The sequence below is a fragment of the Rhipicephalus microplus genome, chromosome 3 (assembly GCF_043290135.1).
Source record: "Rhipicephalus microplus isolate Deutch F79 chromosome 3, USDA_Rmic, whole genome shotgun sequence".
In the NCBI taxonomy this organism is placed as follows: domain Eukaryota; kingdom Metazoa; phylum Arthropoda; class Arachnida; order Ixodida; family Ixodidae; genus Rhipicephalus; species Rhipicephalus microplus.
The window spans coordinates 18,512,470-18,524,555 of NC_134702.1; the positions used below are offsets into that span (position 1 = coordinate 18,512,470).

Consider the following 12,086-nt stretch of genomic DNA (forward strand, 5'->3'; position numbering starts at 1 on the left):
ACGCTCCTCCCCCATTGCTCTCAATCGCTTCTCAAATTTTATCTTGCTGCTAGCTTCCCTGCCCTCAATAAATAAATAAATAAATATGTTTTCACCACCACCACCCTGCCCTCAAATGATGTCCTTCCCATATCACCTTGTACTCCCTGATTTAGTGTATTCCCGTGAACTCCTAAAGCAAGCCTTCCTATTCCACGTTTCTTAATTTCTAATCTTGCTTAAACTTGTGATCTCATGCACAAGACCGCATTACCGAACGTCAGCCCAGGAACCATGACGCCTTTCCATATTCCTCTCACAACATCATACCTATTGAAATTCCACAGTGCCCTATTTTTCATCACTGCTGCATTCCTGTTACCTTTAGTCGTCACGTATATTTCGTGTTCCCTCAGGTACTCGGTCCCATTGCTTATCCATACGCCCAGATATTTGTATTTATCTGTTATCTCTAGCGTGACATCCTGTATTCTAAGCTCACTACCTTCGTTGTCATTTAAAATCATGACTGCTGATTTTTCCTTACTGAATTTAAAATCTAACCTATCTCCCTCATTACCGCAGATGTCCATCAATCTCGGCAAATCTTCCTTGTTGTTGGCCATTAGCACTATATCATCTGCGTACATTATTGCTGGTAGTGCCTGATCAATGAGTTTTCCTTGTTTGACTAAAGAGAGCTTTAAGCTCAGTCCATTTCCCTCTAATTTGGCCTCTAATCCTTGTAGGTACATCATGAATAATAAGGGTGACAGAGGACACCCCTGCCTAAGCCCCCGTTTTACCTCTGCAGGCTTGGATACCTGTTTTTCCCACTTTATAACTACCTTGTTACCTTTATAGATATCCTTTAAAAGATTAGTGACTACATGTTCCACGCCTAGTGTGTCCAGTATTCCCCACAGTTCCTCTTTAACCACGCTATCATACGCTCCCTTGATATCCAAAAATGCTAGCCACAGTGGCCTGTGTGCTTTTTCTGCTATTTCGATGCACTGCGTCAGTGAGAACAGATTGTCTTCCAACCTCCTGTGTTTCCGAAACCCATTCTGCAGTTCCCCCAGCACCCCCTCATCCTCTATCCATGCCTGCAGTCTTTCCTTTATAATCTGCATCGCCAGCCTGTAGACCACTGATGTCACTGTTATAGGACGGTAGTTGCTTATGTCAGCTTTGTCCCCCTTTCCTTTATAGATCATGCTCATCCTGCTAAGTCTCCATCCATCGGGAACTTCACCATTGATTATTATTTTGCTCACTGCCTCTCTCAAAGCCTGCTTAGACTTCGGACCTAATGTCTTTATCAGCATAATTGGAATGCCATCTGGGACTATTGATGTAATACTAGGAACCCTTTTCTCAGCCCTTTCCCACTCTCGTTGTGAAAATGGAGCCATTGCACCACTTGATTCGTCCTTGTCTATTGTGGTGCATAAAGTACTTCTTTGTAGAAAATTTTCTGTCACCCTTGTTCTTATATATTCAATAGCTTCGTCCCCTTCTAGCCTATAGAACCTTGGGCTGTAGTTATAAAACTCTGCTCTAGGCTCGTCTCACTTCTCAGGGAGTTCAGATGGTTCCAAAATTTCGCAGCTGCCTTTCTATCTTTTTTATGTACTTCTGCCAGCCACTGAGTTCCCTTTCTTCTAATCTTTTCATTGATCAGAAGGAATGCATCCCTTCTACAGCTTAGAAAGGTTTCCCATTTTCTTTCAACATCATCTGTCAGTTCACCCCGCTGCTTAGCATGTCTGTTATGGCGTAGCATGTCTTAGCATGGCTATCTTAACTTCCTCATCCCACCAACTTTTGGGTTTGTGTCTTCTTTTTTGGGGTGACCAGTCACGCGTCTTAGCAAGCTCTAGCTCGAACAGTCTAATTAGATTCGTGTATGTCCACACTGTCTTATTATCCTCCGTGATTACTTTCTCAATTTGTTTTGTGGCTATTTCAATTTGCCTTTCTGGATAAAAGTTTTCCTGTATTGGCTCATCTTGTCTCCTTCCCACTTTCACTGCTCTTCCAAAACTTAGCTTGATACGTTTGTGATCACTACCCAGACTTCTGGCGCCACCTTCATCTATGTGCATTCCCCTGAGCTTATCATACATCCTATGTGACATCAGTGCGTAATCTACCATCGACTGTAGCCTTCCTACCTCCCATGTTATTTGCCCTTCACACTTCTCGGTACTGTTGCAAATGATCAAATCAAGCCTTTCACACATATCCATGATCATTTTGCCTGTCGGGTCGGTATACCCATCTATATCTATGTGCGCATTTATGTCTCCTAGTATAATTATCTCGCACTCTCTTCCTAACTCCTGAATGTCCTTTGATATACACTCTACCATTGCCTGGTTTTCCTCTCTGGCCTTTGCTCCCGTCCACAAGCACACGAAACCAAGGAGTGTCATTTGACCTGCCACTTTCCCTTTTAGCCATAAATGTTCCATGCACTCCTGCATGACCCTTTGCCAGTCTGTACTTTTATGAATGAATGCCCCAATACCACCCCCCTTTCTGCTGCCTTCTGTTCTATTACAATATTCCCGCGCGTAGTCCGGATTGTTCGGAGGTTGTTGCATGTCCCTGAGATGTGTTTCTACAAAACCGTATACCATCGGCCTCTCTTCCCTTAGCTGTTCTTCTATCCCCCCCCCCCCAAAAAAAAAAGCTACTGCGCGTCCTGCAAGTCGCTAACCCACCTCATGACCTAGCCGCCCATCGAAGTGAATTCTGTCTCGTTGAAAACCACCCCACCTATGCACCTCTCTATTTATTTCCACCACCTCAAAGCCTTTCTCTCGACTCAACCGCCATATCTCTTGGTTTGCGTTGACAACCGCACTTTGCAGGTTGCTATCACGCACCGGTACCTCCGGTATCGTGCATATCACTACCTGCACCTTAGGAGAAGTGGCGTGCATGTTATCGACGCCTTTCGCCAGTGTTGTTGCTAATCCTGCTGTATCTTCATTTAAGACATCGTTTAAACCACCTGAAATTATCACGAGGTTTCGTCTATCAGCTGTACTTTTGAGTTTTGCGCTCGCTTGCCTCATGACTGCTTCAAGCTTGCGTCCTGGAAACGCCCCTACTGCAACCCTCTTGTCACCTCTTACCCTCTCTTTGATGGCTTCTGTGCATCGATTTGAATTCGAGTCCCCGGCGATTATCACATGCTGTGACTTTTCAGCTGGAGCGTCCTGCACCTGGGGGCTACTTGCACCGGTGACGTCGGCTGCTTTGTCCCCTCCCAGCCCCACCACTATTTCGCTGAAGCTGGGCCTTGCGACAATTGTACCGGCTGAACCTGTTCTTTCCAAACTTGCTTGCTCTTCCTTCTCCACCGTTCTGGTTGCCGGTTCCCTACTGTTCTCTCGGTAGGTCGCTTCTTTGTTCAGCTTCGCTAGCACTTCCTCGGCGGACTTCAGTCTTTCTCCCATTGCCCTCGTTTTTTCTTGCTCTGTCGCCAACGCAGTCTCGAGTTTGGCGATTCTCATCAGCAGTTCACTCTGGGCAACCATCATTTTCTCCATTTTTTCCTCGACCTCACATTGCCTACACTTCGCGTCAGCCTCTTCTCCATCCGCTTCTACGCTTGGGCCCACTTTCAAACCCACTCCACATCCTGAACACTTTACAGTCTTTTTAACCATGTCTTTCTGACACCAATTGTCCCTATACTCGATAATTACTAAACTCGAGCCCTGCACTACAAAAAAAAAGAAAGTCTAAGCTCTACTACAAAAATTTGCGTGTTCAATGTATGCGCACCTTCCCCACGGGGTGGCAAAGAAAAAAAATTCAAACACACACACCCGCACTAACTAATAAATACCTGGTGACTGGCCCCCGAAAAAGCCGTACCATAAAATAAGTCCTACGAAGATTTCAACCGCTGCCTTATAATTATAAAGACAAGCTCAAAACATGCAAAAACACTTATCTGCACAGTCGATGCGGAGCGCTCAAAAAACACGTCCATCCACCGTGACAGCCCGAACTGAACACACGGGACGGATGTTGCCATCTAGCGGAGCGCCGTTTAACCAGAAAAAAACGTCTGCAATCTCGAAGCCAATGGCGGGAAATTGATCAATGGCCATTGTTGCTGCTGTGGTTCCCGCTGCTTTCGGTCTACTGGTACTAGCGCAGTAAAGCCGGGTAACGTTGTGCACGGCAACAGTGACGGGAGACGGTCCGGTCGATCCGCTTCTTGAGGCGGGTAATTTGAAGTGCGCTAACCCAATGCACAGCAGTAAAACGTGATTTTATTTCAAAAAAGGCCATTCCTTGGCACGAAAGTAACACTACGAGGTTTCTGGACCACCATTTCATCAATCAACGTCGACTTAATAATTGGCTTTAGTGTCTCTTTAACGAATATTACCCGCGCTTGTCACGATGCATACATGGGATCTGCATTGCGCATAAAATGCCTTCATTTTGAATTTTTTGAAACATTTAGTACACACTGTTTATTTGCAAATGTCAAAGCATTTGATCGTTTTTCTCTCCATATACTAATATATTTACTCTTACTTTCTAATTTTTATCTTTAACTTCGAGTATTAGCTCCAACCATGTCAAATGTTGAACAACCATAATCTTCACCACCTGCCCCTTCCGTGACTTTTACCTACGTCGTCCTGTGTCCTGCTCGTGATCCCGGTGTATTTTCTGGTCAGGATAGCGTTGACGTCGAAAAATGAATCAACCGTTACGAACGGGTCAGCGCAAACTTTATAGGTGTAACCCGACCATTATGCTTGCTAACGTGCTTTTCTGCCTCGATGGCCCACCGCGGGTGTGGTTCGAGACGCACGAAGCGGAGATTACAAGCTGAGACCCCTTTAAAGATAAGACCCGCGACCTTTTTGGCAACACCGTCGGACGGCAGATCGCTGCACGCAATCAACTGGCGGCTCGTGCACAGACGTCGATGGAGTCGCACGGCGCGTACATTCACGACGTCATCGCCTTATGCCACCAGATTGACTACTACATGCGTGAGTCTGAGAAGGTGTGCCACGTGCTGAAAGGCATAGCAGACGATGCCTTTAATCTTCTGGTATATAACAACGTTGCCACCGTCGACGCCCTCATCGAAGGGTGTCGGCGGTTTGAAAAAGCTGTACAAGAGCCGCCGTATTACTCATCGGTTCCCCCGGCTGCCCAACACGGCCGCAACCTCGTCGTGTGAAGCCGCCCGCCAGTCACCCACGTATGGCAACGTCAGGAGCGCGCTGTTCGTCGGGAAATAGAAGCCGCCTGTCCGCCTCCTCTTCAGCCACCCGTTCTCTCAATGCTCGTCTCTGACCAACAACAGCCGTCACTGGCGTTTATCCAAGCTGTGTTGAGGCAGGAGTTTGCAAACTTTGACTTTCCATCCGCGTGTCCCTTGACTCACCCTGATGTCTCACCTTACTCCCCAAACGACAACGAAGAAGGGGGCTTGTCTGTTCGCTCTGTGGGCTGTCCACCATCTAAGCCTATGCTATGCGCATCGCTGTAAATATGGCTTCTGTATAGCCACGCCTCGTGTCATTTTTACGTAACAATATGTTCCGTCACTCTAGCAGCTTCTAAACAATGAAAACGGCTGTTTAACTTCACATGCTAGGGTTTGTTTTAGTAATTTAAACCGGTTATTGTTTTAATATTTCTTTTTTCACTGCTCCTGCAACGATGGATGGAGACACTCTGCTTGTTCCAAACCTGTTTTTATTTAATGGGAACAAGATGGCAGCAATCAAAAATAGTGTTAATTAAAAAATTAAAAAATCAACAAAGATGCGTACCATGTGTCCTGCTGATTACAGCCAATAGGAGTCCAATGGCAACCGGGCTAAACATCGTGCCCTGCAAGAGATACGGCACCGATCTTAACCTCGTTATATGCTTTTGGTTCTTAAGCCTCTTTACACCGACAATCAATGATTGCGTGAAGGACGCCAACATGCATGCTCTAAATAAATATCTTAATTGCGACGTCTTTCTATCACACAGCAACAATTACCTGTATATTAATTGTCACAAATAAAATCTGTCAGGATGGTCGAGGACAACGAAGTAACGAAGGACACGAAGAACAACCTCTACTGAGATCTGAAGAAGACGTCGTTGATTCTTCTGTTCTGGCTTGCGCTCTGTAAATACAGACCTTGATTTTTCTTTGTCGCACCGGACTCTTGTCTTCTGTTATTTTAGGCATTGCGACAATATCTTGCGCGCCTTTCCTTGCGTTATCATTGCGAACATGGTACTTACATATCACGAAGGACTTGCACGCTGTTGCATAACATTCTTGATAGCGAAGTCGTGAGCGCATTAAAGTTTATGAGAAAGCAATCGCAAGAAAGTTAGATAACGATTATTATTAGGCGACAAAAATACCCTCCAAGTAACCCTTCCTTTGAACAGCGGATTTGTTTAGCATATCGTTCCTAGTTCTGTCAGCATCATAAACAGGTATGCTCCACAAAAGTTAGATGAATCCCACAACTCACCACTGGTCCACTTGAAAAAAAGAAGGCAACAGTTAGCCTAACAGTATACCTAGTGTTGTATCTGCAGTGTTACCGAAAAAAAGTAACTAAATGTAGAAACAACCTTTAGAAACACCGTCAGACACCAATTATTAGAAACAACCGTCAAACACCAATTATTATTAATAAACCGTCCAATTTTGCTGTTTTGATTGGTCTGCGCACCTTGGGGCAAGTTCGGTCAAAATTTTTAAGGCGCGTGACTACATCATACAACATTTTGTTGGCATTTAAAGGAAGCTTTTGAGTGAATATAAATCACTCAGGCAATGCTGTATGTATGTGAAATGCACCCACATTTTCACGCTTGTATAATAGCTGATAAGGTATCAGCTGCACACTAAAAAAAGCTGTCGTTGTGATCACTAATAATTTACAAGTGCATAATGAAAGTCTGATTATTATAAGGTCATCTCCAATCACTGAATCGACACAACTTACAAGATGACACATACGAAGTGCGCGACAATGCACCGGCGTTCAGTTATTACGTATTCGTTCGGTGAGTAGAGAAACTATGCATCTTAGTTTTTTCAGCCTTAACAACTAGCCACAAAAAGCCAGAAAATATCCGCCGAAGATAAGTCACAGGTTTGACTGAATGCCCGTTCCTCGGCGAATATTCATAATATTTTGCACTTAACATCAGTACTTGCAATTACCTACGAATCTATTCCAAGTGGGCTTTTGGTGTGCTATGATCCGCTTACTGATTTAACTTGTTTCACACATATCGTGGCCAACGTTTTTGGCATAACTAAACATTGAGGATTTAGCTTTGGCGTCTCAACACATAAAGGTGAATTAAGTGCCACGCAAAGGTTCTCAGTTTTTACCAAAACTAATCATATCTGTTCACGATTAGAAAAACGTACCTAACAATACCTCAGTGCACTACTCCACTTCGGTGCAACTTCTTACAAGCAAGCACAAAATCAATATCCGAGACACAGAGGCACATTCGAGTGATCTAAAGAGCGGTGAGTTACTTTATGGTGTCTAAAATAACTCTTTTATACATTTTAAAGATTGAAAACACACTTTACAAACATCGTCGATCAACGTCTTTTTACCCGTACAAGGTCAAGCCATATTTAACACTTCATGACATTTTTTTATGAACATTTATGTTATCATACGTCATACACTGTCGTAGACAGCGTCTTTTTGATTTGAGAAGCCTTTCACGTTGTAGTTCTCTTTCTGTAGTCCTTCAATGAGCAACCTTTCGCTACAAGTTTTAATCTATTATCTATGACAAAAATTTGAAAACAGAAAAATGTGTATCGATCATTCGCAGTTTCGATAAATTTACAGCTCAACGCACTTTCTTCAAGACTAAATTGTTATCTCGATCCTTTTTTGTTAAAGAAGTGGTGCTCTAAATTAAAAACAGCTGTGCCTTTTATTATGCAGTGGTGCATTAAACAAATCCTCTCGATATAAATGTTGTCTAATGTATTTTACCAAGAAATTATTTCATGGTGGGATTCACCACGGCTCCGCTGACGCATTTCCGTCACGGATATGACGTTGAAAAATATATTCTAACAGATTGCGAAGAAGAAAATGAAAAATACAGGATTTGTCATGAGGCGTCCAACCAGCGACCCCTGTATATACAGCACGCGGCGCTAATCACTACGCCACAAAGCATACGTTGTCAAGAATTCTAACGGCAAGACATTTACTACCCCCATATACTGTTCGGTGGTCCTCAGAGCTTCGTAACATCAGCACGTTATTGTTACCAGTATCAAGACAGTGGGGCGACGGCCTCACGTTGGGTGCGCTCTCCAAGTCGCCGCCTCTATAGCGTTTCGATCACTGCCGCCTCCACGGAGTGTGGTCTCTCCTGCGCGCGCGCTTATTAGACTCACGATTCGAGAGAGCACAAAGGTCACTTCTCTCTGAAATGCTTTGGCCGCAAATAACACACACACAAAGTAAAGAAACACTCAACGACAAGCGCCAACCGACAAGCACAAACATTCAACGACAAGCTTGTGCTTGTCATCGAGTGTTTCTTTGCTTTGTGTGTGTGTTATTTGCGGCCAAAGCATGTCAGTAAGCAAGTACCAACTAGGCTAACAAACAGTATTGCCACTTCTCTCGCTGCCGCGGCTGCATCTACGAAAGCATCCCGCTGCTCAGACACCAAGAAGTAAGAATGGTGACAGTTGCTCACGCTTGTCCTGTGTGTCGGGCGCTTAACCAATTTTTTTTTCTTTAGGGGGGGGGGGGGGAGCATCATTTTGATTTGGGGAGGGGCACCCTCTTGAGATGGTCATATTTCGCTCTCTATGTCATGGCGAACATAAATTTAATTTTGCGGGGAAGGGGGGGGGGGCACGTGCCTGATGTGCCACCTCCTCGCTACGCCCCTGCTGTGTGTACTTGGGCATTCGTTTCGTGGGTCTTTATTTTTGTCTGAATAGCGCATTTTAAGTGTGGAGTTGTGACAGTTGCTATATAGTCCGCGCACGAATTGTGTGCTCATGTCGTGCGTGCTCTCTGCTTCGAGTATGTGCTGGAAGTTTCGAGCTGGTTGTCGTTCTTCGCGTGATTTTGCAACTTGTAGCTGTAGTTTTCATTGATTCATTCATTCGCCCATGTGGCGAGACAATGCACAAAAAAATGCTCAGCTACCTCTGTGAAGGCACGTTTCCCTTTAGTGTTATACCGATTCCTAAAAGAGATATCCACCACACTTTTTTTACTTCCATTTTTTTAATCATTCCATAAAAAGGTGACTATAGTAAAATAACTTCTACTTGAAAAAAATTTCGCAAGTTCCATTTACTGTAGAAACTGTGCGGAAAAACTGAGGATGCTACTTTCCTGTCTGGAAGACGGAGACGTCTTCATTGTTAAACAGTCCGCCGATATCGCGCGTTGTGCTTTCGCTCCTCTAACTTAGCAAGGTTCTTTTTCTGGGGGGGGGGGGGGGGGCGCATGAGACAAATACTGAAAAGGCCGATGCGAACATTGCACTGATTTTCAACAGTTGTATTATTTTCCAAATAGAAAAGCCTTTTAGGGGCGGGGGTATTACACCTTGATCGCGCAAAGAAAAATGATTGTTTATCATTTTCTTTTGACTTTATATCAACTTTCTATGGACGCATGTATATTTGCTGCTTTAAATCTGTTCTTCTTGTAAATGTACTTGCGTGGGCTAGCGCTAAAGTTTAGCACTGTGGCCGCGTCGGTAGTTCTTAATTGTTCGTTTTATGCACAAAAAAAGGTTAGAATAAATTACCAACATGCCCAAGCTCTAGCGTGCGCTGGAGTGAAGCCTCAACACAGCGTCTCCCCTTCCCACTTCGTCCCAGTTGGTTGCGTTAGAAAAAAACCGACCTTCACAGCGGATGCAAAAATGAAAATGACGCCACAACAGCCTTCTTGTACCCACCATACTTCATTTATTGCAGGATGGAACACCAGTTAGATCATTCAAAAAAATTAGAAAAGAACTTCTTACAGACAAAAATGATGACCCCATTGATCCTTAAAGCTTTGTGACTTTATATTGTGTTGTATTCGTGTACACCTTTGTTCTAATGCCCTGTGATTGTTTATTAAATTTTGTAACGACATATTTGAGTTATAGATAACCTCTTTCTGTTAAAAATTTCTGATCGGTACGTTCGTAGGTTTCTCCTTCTGTACATACGCGTGCCCAGTCTTATCGATTTTGTTTTCTAGTGAATGTTGATTATATTTTTGTGCATTTCTCTCGCAATAGTGGTGAGAGACTATTTTTATTTTCTTTCTTCCGTTTGTGGCTCAATATGAGTACATGGTCGTAATATCAATATCACTTCAAGACAGCTGTGTTTATATATTTGTGAACTTTTCTTTGTGAAATTTTCTTTAATCCTGTAATCATTCTGGATGATTATGTGCAAGCGTATCCAGTACGACAAATGCTTGTTGGTGTGTCTATGCTTTTGCTGCCAGGGTAGCATGACCTAGTCAGGCGTTTATTTAGCCTTTAGTTGTGTCCCCCAAAGCAAAGTGTAACAATTTTGCCTTGAATAAATAAAATGAAAAGAAAAAGAAAACCTCTACGGAGGTTTACAAAATTGCTGGAGTGGAAACTACCGCAATTATTAGCCAGCAGTAGTGAAGCCAGCTTTTGCCCTCCAAAGATCTCAAAAACTTGCTATTTTCTTGTTGTGCCCACTGAAACATCAAGTGGCTTTGACCTGTTAGTCGAGAGGCTACGATAACTACAAATTAAAAGATAGTTGTTTCTGATGACATAACCCATAGAGACGATTATTGGTGACTCAATCTTCAATCACATTTGCCTTGAATTTGAGGCTTTCTACGAGAAGCTAGTAACACAATAATGTACCTTGAGCACTATCTCACCCGAAAAGGTTGTCATGACAAACTTGTTGGGCGTGCGAGGAAAACGCTCCTTATCAAACACTGAATGCAAATATCTCATCATGCCCCTTGTAATATGGCTGCCGCAGCCGCCATCTTACAGTGGGTATGACTTCACTTATGGGCAATAATTTCTACTCCAGCATTTTTTTAACTCCTTTATCTCCTTGCTTGTGCCCGAATTTCGAGGGGGGGGGGGGGTATGAAACAGTGTGTAAACAGTTCTTTCCGTCGGTCCCCATTTTTGTGAAAAATCCGCATTGTCACGACTTAAAGGGGCACTAAAAGCTACTATCAAGTCGACGTTGTTTGTTGATATAGAGGTCTAGAAACCTCGCAGTGTTACTTTTGTGCAAAGTAAGTGCTTATTTTGAAATAAAATCATGCTTTAGTGGTCCCCATTGGGTTAGAGCACTTCAAGTTACTCGCATCAAGCAGAACGTCTCACGTCACTGTCGCCGAGCACAATGTTGCCCGACTTTACTGCGCGGCCGCCGACACTAATATCAGCACAACGAAAGCAGTTGGAGCCACAGCAGCAACAACAGTCATTGAATAATTTCCCGCCATTGGCTCCGAGAAGGCAGACGTGCTTGGTTCAACTGGGCCCCGATTGATCACTCGTGCCATTCCCCATAATAATGCCCGGCCGTTCTTTTTTCCATGAAACAAACGTCTATTGAAGCACGGAAAGTTCTTTGTTTAGTGCAGCTAGTTCGCTTACTAGTGATTAATTGTAGGCTGAAACTCTGGCGTCATCGGGATCATTTTGCGAACGGTTTATCGAAGCACTTGTTTCCTCGTGCGTTTGCCCTAATTTCTCTACTGCTGTGAATAATATTGTTGTTTGAAACGACGTCATACATAGAGCTTTGACTCTCGCGTAACTTGTTGTGTGACTTCAGTGCCCCTTCAACACTTCAGACAAAGACGGGACAGGTTCGACAGGATAAAATCATGGGGCAGACATGGCGGGCGTCCCCCCCCCCCCCCTTCCTCGGATGATTAGGGTGCCCCCTCCCTGCCCCCATCGTGCTCACGCCTATGTGCCCGGGCATACAGCATTTGGCTACTTTGCAATATTTCTTCGCAGGCTGTCAAAACTTTGAGTTGGATCTCTGATATCAGTCA

General features: G+C 44.0%; 1 protein-coding gene across 1 annotated transcript in view; it reads right to left on the minus strand.

Annotated features, from left to right (window-relative positions):
* Positions 1-12,086, minus strand: part of LOC142803616 (neprilysin-like) — a 128,276-nt gene that overhangs the window by 99,623 nt on the left and 16,567 nt on the right. Inside the window, exon 2 of the mRNA XM_075888995.1 lies at positions 5,811-5,871. Coding sequence (XP_075745110.1) covers positions 5,811-5,865 — 55 coding nt within the window. The 5' untranslated portion in view covers positions 5,866-5,871. The remainder of the gene's footprint in view (positions 1-5,810; positions 5,872-12,086) is intronic.